Source organism: Paramormyrops kingsleyae, chromosome 18 (assembly GCF_048594095.1).
Source record: "Paramormyrops kingsleyae isolate MSU_618 chromosome 18, PKINGS_0.4, whole genome shotgun sequence".
NCBI classification, from domain to species: Eukaryota; Metazoa; Chordata; class Actinopteri; order Osteoglossiformes; family Mormyridae; genus Paramormyrops; species Paramormyrops kingsleyae.
The window spans coordinates 9,253,929-9,277,379 of record NC_132814.1 but is presented as its reverse complement, the minus strand read 5'-3'; the positions used below and the strand labels follow the sequence as shown (position 1 = coordinate 9,277,379).

The following is a 23,451-nucleotide window of genomic DNA, read 5'->3' as shown; positions in this document are numbered from 1 at the left end:
ACCCTGTGGTGGAGTGCCTTAGCCTGACTGAATGCATGGTTTGGGTCAGATGGCCTGACTAGTTGGTAGATTTAGGGACCTTCATACCTGGTCTGGTAAGTCTAGATATTACAGAGTTGCTTTGTTATACTGCCTGTGTAAACATAGGCTGTGTTGCATATTCTTAACAAAGTGCTGAGTTGCGTAGTGTGACATGTAACAGCAGTAATATCATGCTGTATCCTATTCTAGGTCGTACATTTAGACAGGAGAAAGGCTAAAAGTATTGAAGGCATTATTGAAATGGAGCGCTGACTCCACCTGCTGGCCAATTTATTATAAAATTGTAATTGCTGCAGTGTACACAGCCTGAAGAAAGATTGAAGTTTGAAAGATTTGTAAAAGTCAAATGGCAGGAAAATATAAGCAGATTAAAAATATGGACTCAGATGAAGGGAAAGGTGATTAATATTTTAATTTTTAAATAAACAATAAGCAGATTTCAGCTGCATTAACCAAGGTTGGTCTTAGACATAGTAGGACAGTGGCTGTAGTGCCCCCGTTTGACCGATTGCCACCAAACTTGGAAGGTATTTCTGAAGTCTAGTAACACAGATGTGCGTCAAATTTTGTGAGGATTGGATGAAGCACGCCAGAGATATAGCTATTTGAATGAAATGGGCATGGAAATAGTGTGGCCAGCAGGTGGAGTCAGCGCTCCATTTTAGAAATTGTATTCAATACTTTCAGGCCTTCTTATGTGTAAATTAAGTCTGATAATGTTCTATGAGGCAAATTGGTGAAAAATTAAAGCAAATAAAAAATATAGACTCAGGTGAAGGGAAAGGTAACACTTCTTTCAAGGTTTTATGAGAAATAAGGACATTTCAGCTTAATTTGCTAAGGTGGGTCTTAGAAATATATGGACAGTGGTTGTAGCGCCCCCGTTTGACCGATCGGCACCAAATTTGGACGGCCCTTCCGGAGTACTATCCTACACGACATATTAAAGTTTGGTGATGATTGGCTGAGGCATGCCTGAGATATAGCTGTCTGATTGAAATGGCCATGGCACCTGTATGGTTTGGGTGTGGCTGGTGGCCAGCGATTATTGCGGCTGGTGTGGCTGCTTCCCAGCGATTATTAATTGCTTTTATAAAACCAAGACCTAAATGAGAATGATACTAAAAAAACATTAGCATAACTTAAACCATCTAAAAACAGAAAACAGCAAATCGTCAACAAACTACAATTAAAAAGATGTGCCGTCAGACAATATTACAGATATTCTTACCTCTTGCAATGCCAGCAGCAAAATCTAAAAGACAAGCCTTGCAATGGCGGACACCGGAAAGCGGTCACGTACGGCAGCCAATCAGAACCGTAAAAACATGTCCCCCTTTTGGCGAATGTCTACTGAGCACAAACAAAATGTCCGCCACAGAAAGGCGTCTTCGCCGCTATGTAAGGGATAATGTACAGTCAGCCGGTAGTTATCGCAGAAATAAGCCCCGACAGTGTGATCAGGACCCGACGCGAAGCGGAGGGCCTTGTATCACACTGAAGGGGCTTATTTCGCGATGACTACCGGCTGCCTGTACATTATACCGCTTATTACACAGCTATTTGTCACATAAGGAAAAAACCTGGACATCAATATAAATTTGAAACATTTTATTGGCATATTTGTTTTAAATTAGCATTTTTACCCTTCCGCGAAACGATATAGTACCACGTGACCATGCGTTATTACTTTGGAGAGGTTATTTGAAAAGAACGAACCTGCAAATGTCTCAACTGACCAATCAGAATCAAGCATTCCAGAGAGCCATGTAATAAGCCGAATTAATGCTTAACCAGTTTATCCCTTTATGAAGTTAGTTTAGTCTAAATTAATAAATTCAACAGACTTAGCTCTTAAAGCATATAGCAGCAAACCTTTAACATACAACTAAAAACACCTTCGGCTGACAAAGAGCATATGATAACCTAGGCTGACCAGATAATCCATGTCAGGGAGGACACTTTAAGCTACTCCAGGTTTTACAAACTACTTTAAAACTGAAAGGCACCTGTGTTTGGCTAAATAGCTCACTTCTTCTTGTGCTTTGACTGGTTTGATTGAAAAACTCATCCAGCTGTTACACATTAACATTAGTGGCATATGCATGATTATAGGAGACTGATCAATCAGCACACAGCAAGAATTCGGTGCTTAACTGAGATCCAGGTCCTTTTAATTTAAATGGTATTTTACAAATCCTGTCCTAGCTCAATGTGTCCTCCCTGACATGGATTATCTGGTCACCCTAGATAACCCAATTAAAAAAGTAATAAAGTACAACTCCGACACTGACCAAAAAGCAATCATTTGCGTGCCGTTTGCGGTAAATCCCTTGTTGTAAACAATAACTACTAATCGAATTTTAATAACACAGAAGGATTCAAACATCGCCTGGCTGTTTCAGAATGCTTCGTTTTTGCTTAACCCGATAACATGTCTTATTGTAGGCAGTCCGGGCTAAATGTTAGTAAACGAAAATAAAGTTTATTTATTTAAAACTGAGGTACGCCTATCTAAAATCCAACAACAAGCAATCCAGCGAAAGAGGAAATGCTGCTTTCTGAAACTGACCCCAGCCGTTCGTAAAACTATTTATATTCATGGCTATATTTCACTGTTTGTCCGCTTTTTAGTCTTCACCGAGTAGGCCTATAGTCAATTAAACCGCAGATAATACCTAAGTAATAACAGGCGCTCTAAAACTACTAAAACGTTAAAACTGGACTGCATTATGCGTCTAGTTTCGGTCGCAAACCTACAGTCGATTTGTACGACAGACACGCGTATTTAATAAATGCTTCCCAGCGATTATTAATTGCTTTTATAAAACAAAGACCGAACTGAGAATGATACTAAAAAAAACCTTAGCATAACTTAAACCATCTAAAAACAGAAAACAGCAAGTCGTCAACAAACTACAATTAAAAAGATATGTCGTCAGACAATATTACATATATTCTTACCTCTTGCAACGCGACCAGCAAAATCAAAAAGACAAGCCTTGCTGTGGCGGGGGAATGTGGTCACGTACGGCAGCCAATCAGAACCGTAAAAACACATCCCCCTGTCGGCGAATGTCTACTGAGCTTAAACAAGAGAAAGGCGTCTTCGCCGATATGCCGAATTAATGCTTAACCAGCTTATCCCTTTATGAAGTTAGTTTAGTCTAAATTAATAAATTCCACAGACTTAGCTCTTAAAGCATATAGCAGCAAACCTTTAACATACAACTAAAAACACCTTCGGCTGACAAAGAGCATATGATAACCCAATTAAAAAAGTAATAAAGTACAACTCCGACACTGACCAAAAAGCAATCATTTGCGTCCGTTTGCGGTAAATCCCTTGTTGTAAACAATAACTACTAATCGAATTTTAATAACACAGAAGGATTCAAAACATCAAGATTTCAAACATCGCCTGGCTGTTTCAGAATGCTTCGTTTTTGCTTAACCCGATAACATGTCTTATTGTAGGCAGTCCGGGCTAAATGTTAGTAAACGAAAATAAAGTTTATTTATTTAAAACTGAGGTACGCCTATCTAAAACATTAAAACTGGACTGCATTATGCGTTTAGTTTCGGTCGCAAACCTACAATCGATTTGTACGACAGACACGCGTATTTAATAAACGCTTCCCAGCGATTATTAATTGCTTTTGTAAAACCAAGACTGAACTGAGAATGATACTAAAGAAACCTTAGCACAACTTAAACCATCTAAAAACAGAAAACACCAAATCGTAAACAAACTACAGTTAAAAAGATCTGCCGTCAGACAATATTACAAATACACTTACCTCTTGCAACGCCAGCAGCAAAATCTAAAATACAAGCCTTGTATAGCGGACACCTGGAAGCGGTCACGTACAGTACGGCAGCCAATTAGAACCGTAAAAACACGTCCCCCTGTCGGCAAATGTGTGTCAATATGTTGTAATTACATATTCTAAACTACAAACATTTTCTGATATATTAGACTGTGAAACTAACATATTTGGCAAGCTTGTAATAAGTGTAGTCTAACAAAATACAATTAAGCAAATCGCCTGCACTGTTCATTAGCTCAGAAAATGCGGGCTTTGACACAATTTAATGTTATGAAAATGCGCTATACAAATGAACAGTATATTTTCATGAGAGGTCGATTTGGCTACATACAGTATGTATATGCTCTCCTCTCAATAAATAGAACATTTTAAATCATAATGAAGTTCACAAACAAACATTCCCATAGTACGATTTGCCTTTAAACCCAAACAACTTCAAAAACATGAAACATTCACAGTCAATTTGACGTGGTTTTACTTTATAACACATAAAACACAAACCAAAATACAACCGAATTCGCCCTTCTCATGTAATACAAACTGTCATGTCACAAATAAATAGGTCAAACAAGAAGTAATGTACAGTACAATTAGTAGTCCCATACTACTGCCATTTACACAAACTTTATACAAAAAACTTCAAAACTTCACGCTCACAGCAACAGTAATGTACAGTACAAGTAGCCCTATACACCTGCTATTTACACAAACTTTATACAAAAAACTTCAAAACGTCACGCTCACAGCAACAGTAATGTACAGTACAAGTAGTCATATACTACTGCTATTTACACAAACTTTATACAAAAAACCTCAAAACTTCACGCTCAGACTGTCAGAGCAACACAACAAACATATTAAACTAAAAACAGAACACGCTAATACAAAACAAACTACTCCGGCGAGTCATCACATCTCTAGCTAGACGAAGGGACTGCGCTATCTGCAATGTCTACAATAGAAGAAACGTTGCATTCGTCGTCAAAAGAGAACTGAAGGCATTCCTCAAAAAGAAGATGCTCTTCAATAGCTTCCTCTTTGTCCATTAATGATGTTATATTCCGTCGTTTTAAATAGTCCACCAGAGTACAGTGTCCGACAGTCAATGTATAATCTGCGCCGTCATCATTTTTCACTTTTAAAGTTCCGCGTAATACTTTTGAAAATGCCCCCGATTTCTGCAGCATCCTGCAGCTCTGGCATCGTGCAAACCTGCTCTGGCTGTCCCAAGTATCCTGCCGGCTTCCACACAGGGCACACTTCAGGCTTGCCTTAATCTCAGCTCCACATATGGAAGCCTTCACCGTCACAACCGATTCCTCTTCTTGTACAGCGTCCGCGTCTCCCACATCCAAATCGCAGATCTTCTCAATCATGCTCTCTACGGTTGTTGTTAGTTCCACTTTCCCTTCAAAAACTCTAGTCGAAAGCTCCGTAAAGACGTAAGATGAGTCAACCTCCACGTCATGGATCAGTCTCTCCCAAACGCAAAGACTCATCTGGGCAGTTCCATCAAAGACTGTGAATCTCTTCACCTCTTTGTCGCTGCCTCTAATGCTTACAGTTTTCTGCAATGACGCTGCCACGACCTTGGCTTTCACCAAAGGCACCTATAGGAATGAACACCAGTCATTACTTTTCTAAACTTCTCATCCAGAAATAGCGAAATTTTACAAAAGGTGTACATTGTCATTGCAAACTTATTCTTAAACGCACCTTCTTGCCTGCCGGCAGAGCTGTGACATCAACCAGTGTCTGCCTAACGGGTGCTGCAGGTTTCCGAAAAGGAAACGTCACCTTCGTTACAGACAGCTCGGTCAACTGGTTCCCCATCACGTCGAAGTCAGACGTGCCTTTAAAACCTACCAAAAAAAAAAAAAAACCAACAGACATTAATACATACTCAGTAACAACCATGTCCTGGAAAACTGTGCTCTGTAAAGCAATACTTACTCAAAGCCTTTCTGACATGTGTCAGGCGTATTGCCGTGCCATTATCTGAAGCTTGGCTGAACAGCGCACGCTTTCTCGGACTGAAGATGGTCACATCGTGAAATTCTTCACGTCCAGTCTGTAGTACAGCATTAAAAAAACCTCTGTTTTTAGTGGTGAATTTTAATGCTGAGATAGAGTGGATATAGCCACTGACTACGTCTGTGTCCATCCTCATTTTCTTCGCTGGAGTCTCCATGTCGAAAAAGCAATTAGAAAAACATGCAAAACACCCCAATATATATACTGCTGGGACATGCCATTAACCTCCCCTTATTACACGACTCTCTGGAATGCTTGATTCTGATTGGTCAGGTGAGACATTTGCAGGTTTGTTCTTTTCAAATAATAACCGCTCTTTTCAAATAATAACCGCTCCAAAGTAATAACGCATAGCCGCTACTACTTGTATGTTTAAAATGTTAGTCACGTCGTACTATATCGTTTCGCCGAAAGATAAAAATGTTAATTTAAAACAAATATGCCAAGAAAATGTTTCAAATTCATATTCATATATTGTCTCGTGTAGAGTTAATGTTGTCTACACTGACTATAATTTATGTTTTTGTATTTGGGTACATATGTTTGTTCCTTATTTTATTTTTCCTTATTTATATAATTCTCTATGTCCGACATGGGGACTGCACCTAATTTAGTTGTACTTGTTACAATGACAATAAAGTTATTCTGATATTCATGTCCAGTTTTTTTCCTTATGTGGCAAGTAGCCATGTAATAAACTGGATAATGTACAGGCAGCCGGTAATTATCGCGAAATAAGCCCCGACAGTGTGATACAAGAAGCGGAGAGTCTTGTATCACACTGAAGGGGCTTATTTCGCGATAATTACTGGCTGCCTGTACATTATCCCTTACTTACACGGCTACTTGCCACATAAGGAAAAAAACTGGACATGAATATGAATTTGAAACATTGGCGTCGGGTCCTGATCACACGGTCGGGGCTTATTTCGCGATAACTACCGGCTGCCTGTACATTATCCCGCTTATTACACGACTCTCTGGAATGCTTGATTCTGATTGGTCAGTTGAGACATTTGCAGGTTCGTTCTTTTCAAATAATAACCGCTCTTTTCAAATAATAACCGCTCCAAAGTAATAACCCCTAGCCGCTACTACTTGTATGTTTAAAATGTTAGTCACGTTGTACTAATTATCGCGAAATAAGCCCCTTCAGTGTGATACAAGAAGCGGAGGGTCTTGTATCACACTGAAGGGGCTTATTTCGCGATAACTACCGGCTGCCTGTACATTATCCCTTACTTACACGGCTACTTGCCACATAAGGAAAAAAACTGGACATGAATATGAATTTGAAACATTGGCGTCGGGTCCTGATCACACTGTCGGGGCTTATTTCGCGATAACTACCGGCTGCCTGTACATTATCCAGTTTATTACACGGCTACTTGCCACATAAGGAAAAAAACTGGACATGAATATCAGAATAACTTTATTGTCATTGTGACAAGTACAATGAAATTAGGTGCAGTCCCCATGTCGGACATAGAAAATTATATAAATAAGGAAAAATAAAATAAGGAACAAACATATGTACCCAAATACAAAAACATAAATTATAGTCAGTGTAGACAACATTAACTCTACACGAGACAATATATGAATATGAATTTGAAACATTTTCTTGGCATATTTGTTTTAAATTAACATTTTTATCTTTCCGCGAAACGATATAGTACGACGTGACTAACATTTTAAACATACAAGTAGTAGCGGCTATGCATTATTACTTTGGAGCGGTTATTATTTGAAAAGAGCGGTTATTATTTGAAAAGAACGAACCTGCAAATGTCTCAACTGACCAATCAGAATCAAGCATTCCAGAGAGTCGTGTAATAAGCGGGATAATGTACAGGCAGCCGGTAGTTATCGCGAAATAAGCCCCTTCAGTATGATACAAGACTCTCCGCTTCTTGTATCACACTGTCGGGGCTTATTTCGCGATAATTACCGGCTGCCTGTACATTATCCAGTTTATTACACGGCTACTTGCCACATAAGGAAAAAAACTGGACATGAATATCAGAATAACTTTATTGTCATTGTAACAAGTACAACTAAATTAGGTGCAGTCCCCATGTCGGACATAGAGAATTATATAAATAAGGAAAAATAAAATAAGGAACAAACATATGTACCCAAATACAAAAACATAAATTATAGTCAGTGTAGACAACATTAACTCTACACGAGACAATATATGAATATGAATTTGAAACATTTTCTTGGCATATTTGTTTTAAATTAACATTTTTATCTTTCGGCGAAACGATATAGTACGATGTGACTAACATTTTAAACATACAAGTAGTAGCGGCTATGCGTTATTACTTTGGAGCGGTTATTATTTGAAAAGAGCGGTTATTATTTGAAAAGAACAAACCTGCAAATGTCTCACCTGACCAATCAGAATCAAGCATTCCAGAGAGTCGTGTAATAAGGGGAGGTTAATGGCATGTCCCAGCAGTATATATATTGGGGTGTTTTGCATGTTTTTCTAATTGCTTTTTCGACATGGAGACTCCAGCGAAGAAAATGAGGATGGACACAGACGTAGTCAGTGGCTATATCCACTCTATCTCAGCATTAAAATTCACCACTAAAAACAGAGGTTTTTTTAATGCTGTACTACAGACTGGACGTGAAGAATTTCACGATGTGACCATCTTCAGTCCGAGAAAGCGTGCGCTGTTCAGCCAAGCTTCAGATAATGGCACGGCAATACGCCTGACACATGTCAGAAAGGCTTTGAGTAAGTATTGCTTTACAGAGCACAGTTTTCCAGGACATGGTTGTTACTGAGTATGTATTAATGTCTGTTGGGTTTTTTTTTTTTGGTAGGTTTTAAAGGCACGTCTGACTTCGACGTGATGGGGAACCAGTTGACCGAGCTGTCTGTAACGAAGGTGACGTTTCCTTTTCGGAAACCTGCAGCACCCGTTAGGCAGACACTGGTTGATGTCACAGCTCTGCCGGCAGGCAAGAAGGTGCGTTTAAGAATAAGTTTGCAATGACAATGTACACCTTTTGTAAAATTTCGCTATTTCTGGATGAGAAGTTTAGAAAAGTAATGACTGGTGTTCATTCCTATAGGTGCCTTTGGTGAAAGCCAAGGTCGTGGCAGCGTCATTGCAGAAAACTGTAAGCATTAGAGGCAGCGACAAAGAGGTGAAGAGATTCACAGTCTTTGATGGAACTGCCCAGATGAGTCTTTGCGTTTGGGAGAGACTGATCCATGACGTGGAGGTTGACTCATCTTACGTCTTTACGGAGCTTTCGACTAGAGTTTTTGAAGGGAAAGTGGAACTAACAACAACCGTAGAGAGCATGATTGAGAAGATCTGCGATTTGGATGTGGGAGACGCGGACGCTGTACAAGAAGAGGAATCGGTTGTGACGGTGAAGGCTTCCATATGTGGAGCTGAGATTAAGGCAAGCCTGAAGTGTGCCCTGTGTGGAAGCCGGCAGGATACTTGGGACAGCCAGAGCAGGTTTGCACGATGCCAGAGCTGCAGGATGCTGCAGAAATCGGGGGCATTTTCAAAAGTATTACGCGGAACTTTAAAAGTGAAAAATGATGACGGCGCAGATTATACATTGACTGTCGGACACTGTACTCTGGTGGACTATTTAAAACGACGGAATATAACATCATTAATGGACAAAGAGGAAGCTATTGAAGAGCATCTTCTTTTTGAGGAATGCCTTCAGTTCTCTTTTGACGACGAATGCAACGTTTCTTCTATTGTAGACATTGCAGATAGCGCAGTCCCTTCGTCTAGCTAGAGATGTGATGACTCGCCGGAGTAGTTTGTTTTGTATTAGCGTGATCTGTTTTTAGTTTAATATGTTTGTTGTGTTGCTCTGACAGTCTGAGCGTGAAGTTTTGATGTTTTTTGTATAAAGTTTGTGTAAATAGCAGTAGTATATGACTACTTGTACTGTACATTACTGTTGCTGTGAGCGTGACGTTTTGAAGTTTTTTGTATAAAGTTTGTGTAAATAGCAGGTGTATAGGGCTACTTGTACTGTACATTACTGTTGCTGTGAGCGTGAAGTTTTGAAGTTTTTTGTATAAAGTTTGTGTAAATGGCAGTAGTATGGGACTACTAATTGTACTGTACATTACTTCTTGTTTGACCTATTTGTTTGTGACATGACAGTTTGTATTACATGAGAAGGGCGAATTCGGTTGTATTTTGGTTTGTGTTTTATGTGTTATAAAGTAAAACCACGTCAAATTGACTGTGAATGTTTCATGTTTTTGAAGTTGTTTGGGTTTAAAGGCAAATCGTACTATGGGAATGTTTGTTTGTGAACTTCATTATGATTTAAAATGTTCTATTTATTGAGAGGAGAGCATATACATACTGTATGTAGCCAAATCGACCTCTCATGAAAATATACTGTTCATTTGTATAGCTCATTTTCATAACATTAAATTGTGTCAAAGCCCGCATTTTCTGAGCTAATGAACAGTGCAGGCGATTTGCTTAATTGTATTTTGTTAGACTACACTTATTACAAGCTTGCCAAATATGTTAGTTTCACAGTCTAATATATCAGAAAATGTTTGTAGTTTAGAATATGTAATTACAACATATTGACACACATTCGCCGACAGGGGGACGTGTTTTTACGGTTCTAATTGGCTGCCGTACTGTACGTGACCGCTTCCAGGTGTCCGCTATACAAGGCTTGTATTTTAGATTTTGCTGCTGGCGTTGCAAGAGGTAAGTGTATTTGTAATATTGTCTGACGGCAGATCTTTTTAACTGTAGTTTGTTTACGATTTGGTGTTTTCTGTTTTTAGATGGTTTAAGTTGTGCTAAGGTTTCTTTAGTATCATTCTCAGTTCAGTCTTGGTTTTACAAAAGCAATTAATAATCGCTGGGAAGCGTTTATTAAATACGCGTGTCTGTCGTACAAATCGATTGTAGGTTTGCGACCGAAACTAAACGCATAATGCAGTCCAGTTTTAATGTTTTAGATAGGCGTACCTCAGTTTTAAATAAATAAACTTTATTTTCGTTTACTAACATTTAGCCCGGACTGCCTACAATAAGACATGTTATCGGGTTAAGCAAAAACGAAGCATTCTGAAACAGCCAGGCGATGTTTGAAATCTTGATGTTTTGAATCCTTCTGTGTTATTAAAATTCGATTAGTAGTTATTGTTTACAACAAGGGATTTACCGCAAACGGCACGCAAATGATTGCTTTTTGGTCAGTGTCGGAGTTGTACTTTATTACTTTTTTAATTGGGTTATCATATGCTCTTTGTCAGCCGAAGGTGTTTTTAGTTGTATGTTAAAGGTTTGCTGCTATATGCTTTAAGAGCTAAGTCTGTGGAATTTATTAATTTAGACTAAACTAACTTCATAAAGGGATAAACTGGTTAAGCATTAATTGGGCATAGGCGAAGACGCCTTTCTCTTGTTTAAGCTCAGTAGACATTCGCCGACAGGGGGACGTGTTTTTACGGTTCTGATTGGCTGCCGTACGTGACCACATTCCCCCGCCATAGCAAGGCTTGTCTTTTTGATTTTGCTGGTCGCGTTGCAAGAGGTAAGAATATAGGCTATGTAATATTGTCTGACGACACATCTTTTTAATTGTAGTTTGTTGACGACTTGCTGTTTTCTGTTTTTAGATGGTTTAAGTTGTGCTAAGGTTTTTTTTAGTATCATTCTCAGTTCGGTCTTTGTTTTATAAAAGCAATTAATAATCGCTGGGAAGCATTTATTAAATACGCGTGTCTGTCGTACAAATCGATTGTAGGTTTGCGACCGAAACTAGACGCATAATGCAGTCCAGTTTTAACGTTTTAGTAGTTTTAGAGCGCCTGTTATTACTTAGGTATTATCTGCGGTTTAATTGACTATAGGCCTACTCGGTGAAGACTAAAAAGCGGGCAAACAGTGAAATATAGCCATGAATATAAATAGTTTTACGAACGGCTGCGGTCAGTTTCAGAAAGCAGCATTTCCTCTTTCGCTGGATTGCTTGTTGTTGGATTTTAGATAGGCGTACCTCAGTTTTAAATAAATAAACTTTATTTTCGTTTACTAACATTTAGCCCGGACTGCCTACAATAAGACATGTTATCGGGTTAAGCAAAAACGAAGCATTCTGAAACAGCCAGGCGATGTTTGAAATCCTTCTGTGTTATTAAAATTCGATTAGTAGTTATTGTTTACAACAAGGAATTTACCGCAAACGGCACGCAAATGATTGCTTTTTGGTCAGTGTCGGATTTGTACTTTATTACTTTTTTAATTGGGTTATCATATGCTCTTTGTCAGCCGAAGGTGTTTTTAGTTGTATGTTAAAGGTTTGCTGCTATATGCTTTAAGAGCTAAGTCTGTGGAATTTATTAATTTAGACTAAACTAACTTCATAAAGGGATAAGCTGGTTAAGCATTAATTCGGCATAGCGGCGAAGACGCCTTTCTGAGGCGGACATTTTGTTTAAGCTCAGTATAGACATTCGCCGACAGGGGGATGTGTTTTTAGGGTTCTGATTGGCTGCCGTACGTGACCGCTTCCCCCCGCCATAGCAAGGCTTGTCTTTTTGATTTTGCTGCTAGCGTTGCAAGAGGTAAGAATATATGTAATATTGTCTGACGACACATCTTTTTAATTGTTGTTTAAATTGTTGTTTGTTGACGATTTGCTGTTTTCTGTTTTTAGATGGTTTAAGATGTGCTAAGGTTTTTTTTTAGTATTCTCAGTTCGGTCTTGGTTTTATAAAAGCAATTAATAATCGCTGGGAAGCATTTATTAAATACGCGTGTCTGTCGTACAAATCGATTGTAGGTTTGCAACCGAAACTACTAACATTTAGCCCGGACTCCCTACAATAACACATGTTATCGAGTTAAGCAAAAACGAAGTATTCTGAAACAGCCTGGCGATGTTTGAAATCCTTCTGTGTTATTAAAATTCGATTAGTAGTTATTGTTTACAACAAGTGATTGTCAGCCGAAGGTGTTTTTAGTTGTATGTTAAAGGTTTGCTGCTATATGCTTTAAGAGTTAAGTCTGTGGAATATTAATTTAGATTAAACAACTAACTTTATAAAAGGATAAGCTGGTAAAGCATTAATTCGGCATAGCGGCGAAGACGCCTTTCTGTGGCGGACATTTTGTTTTCGCGGCAGACATTTTCTTTACGCTCAGTAGACATTCGCCGAAAGGGGGACTTGTTTTTACGGTTCTGATTGTCTGCCGTACGTGACCGCTTCCAGGTCTCCGCTATAGCAAGGCTTGTGTTTTAGATTTTGCTGCTCGCGTTGCAAGAGGTAAGAATATATGTAGTATTGTCTTTGTGCCATTGCACTACTAAGAATGGTACAGTGCAAAATCTGTCTGTACGTTTATGGGAAGTTTATCATGCAGCTGCATATACTAATGAAATGTATGTACAAATGCACCTGTCAATCATTAACTGATGCATGTTGTCTTTGTAGACTGAAGGGCTGTGATATCACAGGAATCAAAAGTAAATATTTTTAGGGTGATGTCTATCAGCAATCGTGTTTGAGGTTTTCTTAAGTTGAATAACATTGAAAGGTATATCAACTTTACATGGTGTTTTCAATGAAGGTGACTGTTGGCAAATGTTTATGAAATGAAACTTGTGTGTCACTTTTCTCTGCAGAGTTGTGCTGGACTGCCACCCTTGAGGAGAAAGTGATATACGGTATGCTTTGTGTACTTAGACAACATACACTGACATACACTGTGTGCAGAATTAGGCAAGTAATATTTCCGGAGATATTTCTTGCCAACAGTTGGGCAGAATTATACATTCTGAAGTTTTTCTTTTGCTCTAAGTAAATGTACTTAGAGAAAATGTTACATTATAGTTTCACAAAGGAAAATAAAAGAAAAGCACTTCTGTGGGCACAATTATCAAGCAATCAGAAACTAAGTGGATTTTTTTCACTTAACTATCAACAGAAATAATAATGAAATTGTCTGAAGTCTATATAAGGAACAACGAACGTCACCAAGTTTATTGTCCTGTATCGTCACCTTTATTCTGAATGACCATCATCAGCCTGTTTGCCATTGAACCACCGAAGTCTTTGTTTTGATCCTGTCTTATATTAGCCACGTCAGCTAGGACCGTGTCCCAGATGCTGATCTGAGAAGTGTCCTGCTTGCTTGGTAAATCTCATACTTCACTCGGGCTGTGTAGCTCTTAATGGGCGTTGAGTCAGGCGATGATGACAGCCTGGTCATAAGTCAGTGACCTTTTTTGTCTAATCTATGGAATACTTTGATGCATGGGAAGGGGCACTGTCTTGCATGCATATCAAGGAGACAGGCACTGTTGTGCATGAATATCATAGGAAGGGGCAGTGTTCTGCATGCATGTCATAACATTTTTGAAAGCTGCTGAAATTTCCTCTAGAAATTGGCAGTAGTTAATTTTATACCACCTGGAAGTCTGAAAGAGCCAACAAGTTCATCACTGATAACTGCAGCCCACACCATCACTTCTCCACTGCCCTGTGGGTGCTCGAAGAAGATGACCATCCATGGACCTATCCATCTGCTACAAGAGTCACTCTCACCTCATCTGATTTTTTTCACAAAACCTTTATAAAATCATTCTTGACATGTCTGTGTGCATTCTTGACTTTTTAGCTTGCATACCTTTATTGCGTAGAGCTTATATTACAGCAATTCTGATCCTAGTGATTTCATGTAACACACTACAAAGTGCTTCCAGAGCGTTCAGATTGCAGTTGTTAAAAGTGGTGGCATTTGATTCTAAAGTCTTCTTTTTAATTGAACACATAACTTTGGCAGTTATTTTGTTGCCTCGCTATATGCTGCTTCCATCCTCTTTGTGTGTTGCCCACAAAACAATCAATTGTACAATAATTATGTTTTGAATGTTTAGCAGGTTTGGTTATTTCGACTGGCACTTTAATATTTTGATTTTCTTCTGTCTGCAAGGTGCTTTTCTGGCCCATTTCAGTAATCATAAACATGCTTCATTCTGCATAGGAAAGTATGTTTTCCTGTTATCAAAACAAAGTACTCAGATCAAAAACCAAACATTTTGCCATTTTTAAACATTCTGTTTTAGGTTCATCTGGACTGAAAACATTGGTCGACAAGATACAAATAAAGTACATGCCTAATTCTGCACACAGTGTACATATCACAAACGTGGGTCAGTTAGTGTTGAGGTGAAACTTTTGTGTGTAATGCAGATGTGACAGGTAAGTGTTTTGTCTGATTAAAAAAAAAACATAAGTCATGAGGCATATTTATTTTAGGATAATGAGTGTAATGGTTAAAATTCAGTTTGTAGGTTGTGTAACTTCCAGACAGTTGCTGAGTCAGCTGCATCACTGACTTACTGTAAGTGGTGAGAAAGCTGTTAGTGGAACTGCTCCTGATTGATGTGCACTATGTATACACATTTGATGGCTTTGTGACAACATCAGTGCAAAGTACAGTTGCAAGCAGGTGTGCTTCTCCCCCCCCCCCCCCGTTCATCTGCAGATGCCTCGCACAAAGGCTTCCCGGCGTTCCGCAGCAGCGAAGAAGAGGCTGTTGGACCGGCAGCGAGCTCCTGATAGTTTTGATGTGGCTATGACTGATGACGGGGTTAACCCGTTTCCCCCCTCTCGGAATACCAAAACGGCGATGACTGTGACTAATCGGACGAGCCACAACCAACGGACTGACCCCGCTGCTGCTGCCGTCCATGTCGTGGCTATGACTGATGACGGGGTTAACCCGTTTCCCCCCTCTCGGAATACCAAAACGGCGATGACTGTGACTTTCCTGACGAGCCACGACCAACAACCTGAGCAGGCCGCACAGCAGCGGCCTGTGTCCGTCATGGCTATGACTGATGACGGGGTTAACCCGTTCCCCCCCTCTCGGAATACCAAAACGGCGATGACTGTGACTTTTCCGACGAGCCATGACCACCGGGTTCCCGCCCTGGGTGCCATTTGTAGGACCGTCGACGAGTTCTGTATGCCTTTTCTTGATAAAGATAAGGCAAGGACGGACGAGGTACTGCAGCCCCCTCATAAAAGAAAGGCTGCAAAGTGGACTGACCCCAAAAGTGAACCAGAATGTGAACCAGCATGCGAACTTGAAACAAAACTTGAAACAAAACTTGAAACAGAACTTGAAACAGAACTTGAAAGTGAACTTGAACTGAGAAATACCCTGGCAGTGCCAAACTATTACCCAACCGTGGATCAACAACAGCATGTGAACCCTGTAACTATCTGTGTATCTCCTCATTTTCCTCAGGCACGTGCAGTGAGAGGCTCATTCCATCAAGGACACCCACGATTTGGAGTCAACAGTAACAAGCAATGTGTTGCTAATAGTTTGATTGCTATAGTAACGTGTAAGGTAAAGAATGTTTTAACCTGGTCAGTCACAGACATTGATCAAGTGCTGCTGAAAGGAGATGACCTCTACACTACCATCAGAGATGCTAGGAGAATTGGAGATGCTTCTGGGTATCTGTTAGTTAGAGATCTACCAACAGAGTACACATTGAATGGTGATAAATATGAAATAAACTACCATGATGACATGTTTGTTGGCTTGTTTGGTGTCAGTGAATATGGAGATATGGGTGACATTTTCATGTCAGCTGATGCAGCGGTAAGAAGAGTATTCTCACAGTATGATGCGTGTCTTTTTACTCTTAAAGTAAATACATGTGCCATCATTAAGCAAGGGTCATGGTATGTGGTGATCGACTCCCATTCCCGACGAGGAGATGGAGCAAGCGACGCATCAGGCAGAAGTATATTGGTGTGCCACTCTACCATAGATTCTTTGCTAGACCATGTGGATACCCTAGGACTATCTTTAGATGCAACAGGGGAACAGTTTGAGATTACAGCTGTGAGTGTGACTAGTCGAAGCATCCTGCACCAGCATCCAGATGGCAACTGCCCAGCCACCAGCGTCAACCAGCTTACCAGCATGTCAGGCCATCCAGACGGTAAGTCCTCAGTCACCAGTGTCAACCAGCGTACCAACATATCAGACCATCCAGACGACAACTCCTCAGTGACCAGAGTCCAGCAGTTTGCCAGAATGTCAGACAGCCAATATGGTGTGGTAAGGCCAAATGTGACACATGGTACAGACCCTGAGGTTGATGTCCGTGTGAACAATGAAGGTGATGTAGTTTTTATCAGTGAGCTACGCAGTGAGCAGTTTCTGTTCAGTCCTTTGACAATCCAGCAGCAAAGAAGGCTTTCCTGTAAGCTTGGTGTGGTGTACATTGATCATGGCCATGTAAACATGGATGCAGAGTTTCCAATGGGTGATCCTTGCAGAATGGTGCCAATCACTGGTGATGGCAACTGCTTTTTCAGATCTCTGGCTTTTGCTATTACTGGAAATGAGAAAGAACACAGGAAAATTAGGTGTGCTATTGTTGCTCACATACTAAGAAATGAATCCAGGTATGTTGCTTGTCTTAGAGATGGTCACTCTTCTGTCACTGAGTATGTCACTGCATCACGGATGAAATATGTTGGTACTTGGGCATCTGAGGTAGAGATTCAAGCTGCCGCTGATCTGCTTGGTGTGGATATTTTCACATACTCTGACAACAAATGGTTGAAGTACTCCACATGTATTGGTTCTGATCAGAGAGGTATATACCTGAAACATTGTAATGAGTCACATTATGAGGTTGTAATTTGTGTGAAAGGGCATGACACTGAGGGTTGTGCAACACAATGCTCTGAAATCGATAACACACCATCTGAAATGGCATCAAGTCGACGAAAACTTGAACGAGAAAAAAGACGGTATGAAGTAAGTATGGTGTACAAGGAGGAACAACTTGAGAGAAGCATAAAGCGCTACCGTGAGGATGAAGTGTACAGAGAACATGTTAAACAGTCAAGTATAAGTAAGTATGCAACAGATATGGGGCACCGCAAATATGTACAGCAGTCAAGTGTGAGCAAATATGCAACAGATGATAGACACCAGCAACGTGTAAAGCAGTTGAGTGTGAGCAAGTATGCGACAGACGTTGAACACCAGCAACGTGTGAAGCAGTCGAGTGTTAGGAAATATGCCACAAATGTTGAACACCAGCAATGTGTGAAGCAGTCGAGTGTTAGGAAATATGCCACAAATGTTGAACACCAGCAACGTGTGAAGCAGTCAAGTGTAAGTAAATATGCCACAGACATTGAACACCAGCAACGTGCGAAGCAGTCAAGTGTAAGTAAATATGCCACAGACATTGAACACCAGCAACGTGCGAAGCAGTCAAGTGTAAGTAAATATGCCACAGACATTGAACACCAGCAACGTGCGAAGCAGTTAAGTGTTGATAAATACAAAACAAACAGCGATTTTGCTACTGCAGTAAAAAAGAGAAATGTTGAGAAACGAACTAAGCAGAAGGATAAAAGAACAGATATTGCGTATGTGATCGAACAATTTGGAGAGAAAATAAATACAGGCCCTGTATACATTTGCTCAGTTTGTCATCGAATGTTGTTTAAATACCAAGTTGTGATATGCAGAAAAGATGAATACCTAAAAAAATCACAAGGAGTTGCATTACTGGCAATGCAGTGCATAACTGACACATACTTACACAAATGTATAGATACTTGTTCTGATGATTGTAGCAGTCTGTTGGGCCCTACAGGTTCATTATGGATTTGTCACACATGTCATAGAAAGATTCTTGATGGGAAAATGCCAGCAGAGAGCGTTGGAAACTGTCTAGCTCTAGACCCAGTTCCTCCTGAGTTGCAGTGTCTAAATACTCTGGAACAACATCTGATTGGTATTCATATTCCTTTTATGAGAATTGTGTCTTTGCCAAAAGGTGGACAAAATGGTGTTCATGGTCCTGTGACTTGTGTCCCGTCAAGCATTTCGAATGTAGCTGAATCTTTACCAAGAGTGAATAATGATGACCTTATGATCCGTGTGAAGTTGAAGCGGAAGTTAACTTACAAAGGGCATTACAAATATGAATTTGTGCATCCAGAAAAAATAAAGAAGGCTTTGGTGTATCTTACAGAGAATAACAAATTTTATAGCAATGTGCAGTTCAATGATGACTGGATTAATCCCCTGCAGAAAACTGAAGTGCCTGGTGATGTAAGTGACATACATGCAGATGAAGAGCGTAATGAAAATAACATGGAGGATGAGGAGATGGATGAAACTCTGCATGATAGACAACAACATGGCATGCACATGGATACGTGTCTTCAACCTGTCGACATAGCACAAGAGGTGTTGGATCAACACTTTGATGGAATCATGTCTATGGCACCTGCAGAAGGAAACAACCCAGTGAGGCTTCTAACTGATGAGTCAAATGAAGCTAAATGTTTTCCAGTCCTTTTCCCAAAAGGAACAGGCACTTTTCATGACAGAAGGAAGGGAAAACTGACACTGTGTAGGTATTTAAATACAAGAATTCTTAATGCAGATGGACGTTTTGGGAAAAACTTGGACTATATATTTTATGGGCAGTATTTGTCTGAGCTTCAGCAGGTTGTGTCAAATGTGTCAATTGCTGTGAGAAAGGGCTATGATGCACGGGATAAGTGTCCTGTCACATCAGAAACTTTGACAAATAAGGAGTCTCTACAAAAGATGTTCAATTTTGATGAAGGTTATAAATTTCTAAGACCAATCAGAGGCACCCCTGTTTTTTGGCAAAGTGTTCAGAAAGATCTGTTTGCAATGGTAAGACAGCTTGGTATTCCCACATGGTTTTGCTCATTTTCTTCTGCTGATTTACGCTGGAGAGAACTTATGACAGCAATCTTCAAACAAGATGGCATAGATGCATCAAGTGCTGAGCTTGACTGGTCAGAAAGGTGTGCACTGTTGAAAAACAATCCTGTGACAGCTGCCAGAATGTTTGATTATCGATTCCACTGCTTCCTAAAAGATGTCATCATGTCAGAAGCACAACCCATTGGCAAAATAGTTGATTATTTCTACAGAGTAGAATTTCAGCAACGAGGATCACCTCACACTCACTGTTTGTTTTGGGTGGAAGATGCGCCTAAGGTTGGCAAAGATGATGAAGATGAGGTATCAGCTTTCATTGATCAATATGTGACATGTGAAATGCCAGAGGGTGACGATGAAATGCATGAAATTGTATGTAGTGTACAGCAACATAGTAAGAGGCACTCAAAAACATGCAAGAAAAAAGGGAAAACTTGTAGATTCAATTTCCCACGTCCTCCAAGCAACAGAACATTTGTGTCATCATGCAAAGTTGGAGATGGTGAGACAGACGGACAGCCCCTGAAAAAAGAAGTAGCAGACGCTATCATGAAAAAAGTGAAGGATGCTGTACTAAACCCTGAGGCCAACTATGACTCTGTTGATTCCTTATTTAGTACAATTGGTATCAGTCAGGACATATTTCAGGCTGCGTACTCAAGAATCACAAAGAAAACTACCATTGTTCTTAAGAGGAGACCATGTGAAGTGTGGGTCAACCAATATAACAGAGACCTTTTACGCTGTTGGAATGCAAACATGGACATTCAGTTTGTGGTTGATGCATATTCATGTATTGTGTACATCATTTCCTACATTTCCAAAGCTGAGAGAGAGATGGGACTGCTACTGGCAAATGCTCAGAAAGAGGCCTCCCAGCAAGGTAACCTTGATGCAAAAGAAGCTCTTCGCCAACTTGGCAGTGTTTTCCTGCACAATCGTGAAGTTTCGGCCCAGGAAAGTGTTTATCGTCTGACTAACATGAGGTTGAAAGAGGGATCACGAAAGGTGCAGTTTATCCCAACCGGAGAAAATGTGGTAAAAATGAGCCTTCCATTGAACATCATACGGAAGAAAGCTGAGTGTGAGAATGAGGATGAACAAGGTATTTGGATGAACAGTATCACTGATAGATATAAAGCCAGACCAGAAACAAAAGAGTTTGCAGTAATGTGCCTGGCGAGATTTGCATCTGAGTACAGAATACTATGTAAGTCTCAGAGCTCATGCCCTGGAAGTGTGCAGTTGGACAGAAAATTAGGATTTGTGAAGAAAAGGACACGCACAGAGGCAGCCGTTGTTCGGTATGCTCGCTTTTCACCCACAAAGGACCCAGAAAAATATTACCACAGCATTTTGCAACTTTTTCTGCCACATTATTTCGATGCACAATTAAAACCTTCTACTTTTGGCAGTTACCAGGAATTCTATGAGACTGGTTGTGTCAAGTTCTTTGATGATGAATTGCATTCAGTAAAACTGGTTGTGCAGTCAAACATGTCAAGTTTTGAAAAGGAATCACATGCAATTGACAAAGCTGAAGAAGACTTACAGCAGCATGGTGTAATGGAAGATGCCTGGGCAGAGATTTGTCCGGAAACTGAACGTGAACGGCTAGAGTGTCTTGCTAGCAAATCCAACACTACACCAGAAATGAGAGAACAACGTGATGAGATACCAGATTTGTTACCAAGGCCGAGGCGCTATATGTTGCATGACAATCCTTGTGGTATGTCCAGGCAGGAAGCACTGGCTTTGCTTCGCTCACTGAATAACAAGCAGTCTGAGACTTTTTACAAAATACGAAACTGGTGTTTACAGAAGGCACGTGGTGAAAACCCAGAACCATTTCATGTATTCATATCTGGACCTGGAGGTGTGGGCAAGTCAGTCTTGATCAAAGCAATACATTATGAGGCAGCTCGTATCTTGCGTCAGTTGTCACAAAATCCAGATGAGACACACGTGTTACTGACTGCTCCAACTGGGGTTAGTGCTTACAACATCAAAGCTGCAACAATACACGCCTGTTTCCATATTGCAACGGACGCAAAGCTGCCATATGAACCACTTGGAGATGAAAAAATAAATTCATTGAGAGCTGAACTGGGAAACCTGCAAATATTGATCATAGATGAAATTTCAATGGTTGATCACAAGCTGCTTGCATGTATTCATGGCAGATTAAGACAAATCAAACAAATTGGAGATTATTCTGCTTTTGGAAATGTCTCAATCATTGCTGTTGGAGATTTCTACCAGCTTTGTCCTGTGAAAGGGAAAGCTTTGTATACTGAGGGTAAAGCTGTTGATCTATGGCAGAATCATTTCGCTATGGTGGAGCTGACTGAAATTATGAGACAGAAAGACATGCAGTTTGCACAGTTGCTGAATCGGCTAAGGAAACGCAAAAGGGGTGATGCAATGCTGGAGGAAGACATTGCTATGCTGAAACTACGTGTGACAGGTGAAGGACAAGACAGTACTGGTCTTCATATTTATGCAACCAATGATGAAGTTGATCAACATAACTACCATATGCTGCGGAAGATCTGCTCAGACCATGTCATCATTCATGCTCAGGATTTTCAAAGGGTTGCTGCAACTGGCAGACTGGAAAAGAAACATGGACATCATGCTAATGTTCAGAAGACATGTCTCCCCGAATCACTACATGTAGGTGTCAATGCACGAGTAATACTTCTGAAAAATATTGACGTTTCAGACGGCTTGGTAAATGGTGCATTTGGTACAGTTAGTGACATCTGCTTTGATACTGATGAGGATTTTCCATCAGAGATATACATCACATTTGACAACGAAGCAGCTGGAAAGTCACTCAGGGGAAAGAAGCCATGCCTAAAAGCAGGGTTGGACAAAGCTACACAAATCAAAGCAGAGGAGGAGAGAGTGACAAACAGTGGTGGAACACGACGGCAGTTTCCATTGAAATTGGCTTGGGCTTGTACAGTACACAAGGTACAAGGTCTGACAGTAGATAAGGCTGTTGTATCACTAAAGAAGATATTTGCAGCTGGACAGGCATATGTAGCATTAAGCCGTGTCACTTCTCTGGAAGGCCTTATAATAGAAGACTTTAAGGAGACTGCTATATATGCAAAACAAGACATTGAGACTGCAATGCAAAGCATGCCTGCATTTATTGAGCCCGTCATGGAAGTGCCATCATTATGTAAGATTTTACTGCACAATGTTGAAGGACTTACATGTCACCTGGATGACCTAAAGCAAGACAGAAGGTATATGGAAGCTGATATCATCTGCTTGACAGAGACATGGTTAAATTCAAAGGAAGACACAGAAGGTGTACAGCTGCCTGGATTTTCATACCATGGGAAGCCCAGACATCAGGCATATGATGGTAGTGATGCTATCTCTGCTGAACTGAAGAAGCAACAACATGGTGGTGTGGGTTTGTATTATAAAGAACATACCAACTGTACTGTGACTGATGTGCAGTGTGTCAACATTGAGTGTGTGCAGTTCAGTGTGGGCCTACTAAGAACAACAGTCTTGGTACTATACAGACCACCCTTGTATAATCTAACAATCTTTCAGAAGAACCTGATGCAGTTGATCACTCAGTTGGACAGTGTGGAAGGTGGGAAAATCATCATGGGCGACTTCAATGAAAATCTTCTGGCAGTAAGTACAATTGCTAATTTCATGGAAGAACATGGGTATGCTCAACTTGTGAAAGAAGCAACCACTGGGAAAGGCACTTTGATTGA

The 23,451-nt window shown here is 40.2% G+C and overlaps 3 protein-coding genes across 3 annotated transcripts; 2 read left to right on the top strand and 1 right to left on the bottom strand.

Moving 5' to 3' along the window:
* Nucleotides 1-4,323: 4,323 nt before the first annotated feature.
* LOC140579738 (uncharacterized) lies at nucleotides 4,324-6,607 on the bottom strand. Its single transcript, XM_072702414.1, has 3 exons — nucleotides 5,826-6,607; nucleotides 5,589-5,734; nucleotides 4,324-5,482 (listed from the first exon to the last, which is right to left on the bottom strand). Exons 1-3 carry the CDS (start codon nucleotides 6,061-6,063, stop codon nucleotides 4,790-4,792), a joined length of 1,077 nt encoding a protein of 358 aa, XP_072558515.1. The 5' UTR covers nucleotides 6,064-6,607; the 3' UTR covers nucleotides 4,324-4,789.
* A 1,232-nt stretch (nucleotides 6,608-7,839) lies between these two features.
* LOC140579651 (uncharacterized) lies at nucleotides 7,840-10,151 on the top strand. The gene is made up of 3 exons (XM_072702320.1): nucleotides 7,840-8,658; nucleotides 8,748-8,893; nucleotides 9,000-10,151. Exons 1-3 carry the CDS (start codon nucleotides 8,421-8,423, stop codon nucleotides 9,690-9,692), a joined length of 1,077 nt encoding a protein of 358 aa, XP_072558421.1. The 5' UTR covers nucleotides 7,840-8,420; the 3' UTR covers nucleotides 9,693-10,151.
* A 2,368-nt stretch (nucleotides 10,152-12,519) lies between these two features.
* Nucleotides 12,520-18,803, top strand: LOC140579709 (uncharacterized). The gene is made up of 4 exons (XM_072702381.1): nucleotides 12,520-13,209; nucleotides 13,569-13,610; nucleotides 15,434-17,992; nucleotides 18,774-18,803. Exons 3-4 carry the CDS (start codon nucleotides 15,434-15,436, stop codon nucleotides 18,801-18,803), a joined length of 2,589 nt encoding a protein of 862 aa, XP_072558482.1. The 5' UTR covers nucleotides 12,520-13,209; nucleotides 13,569-13,610.
* The last annotated feature ends 4,648 nt before the right edge of the window (nucleotides 18,804-23,451 follow it).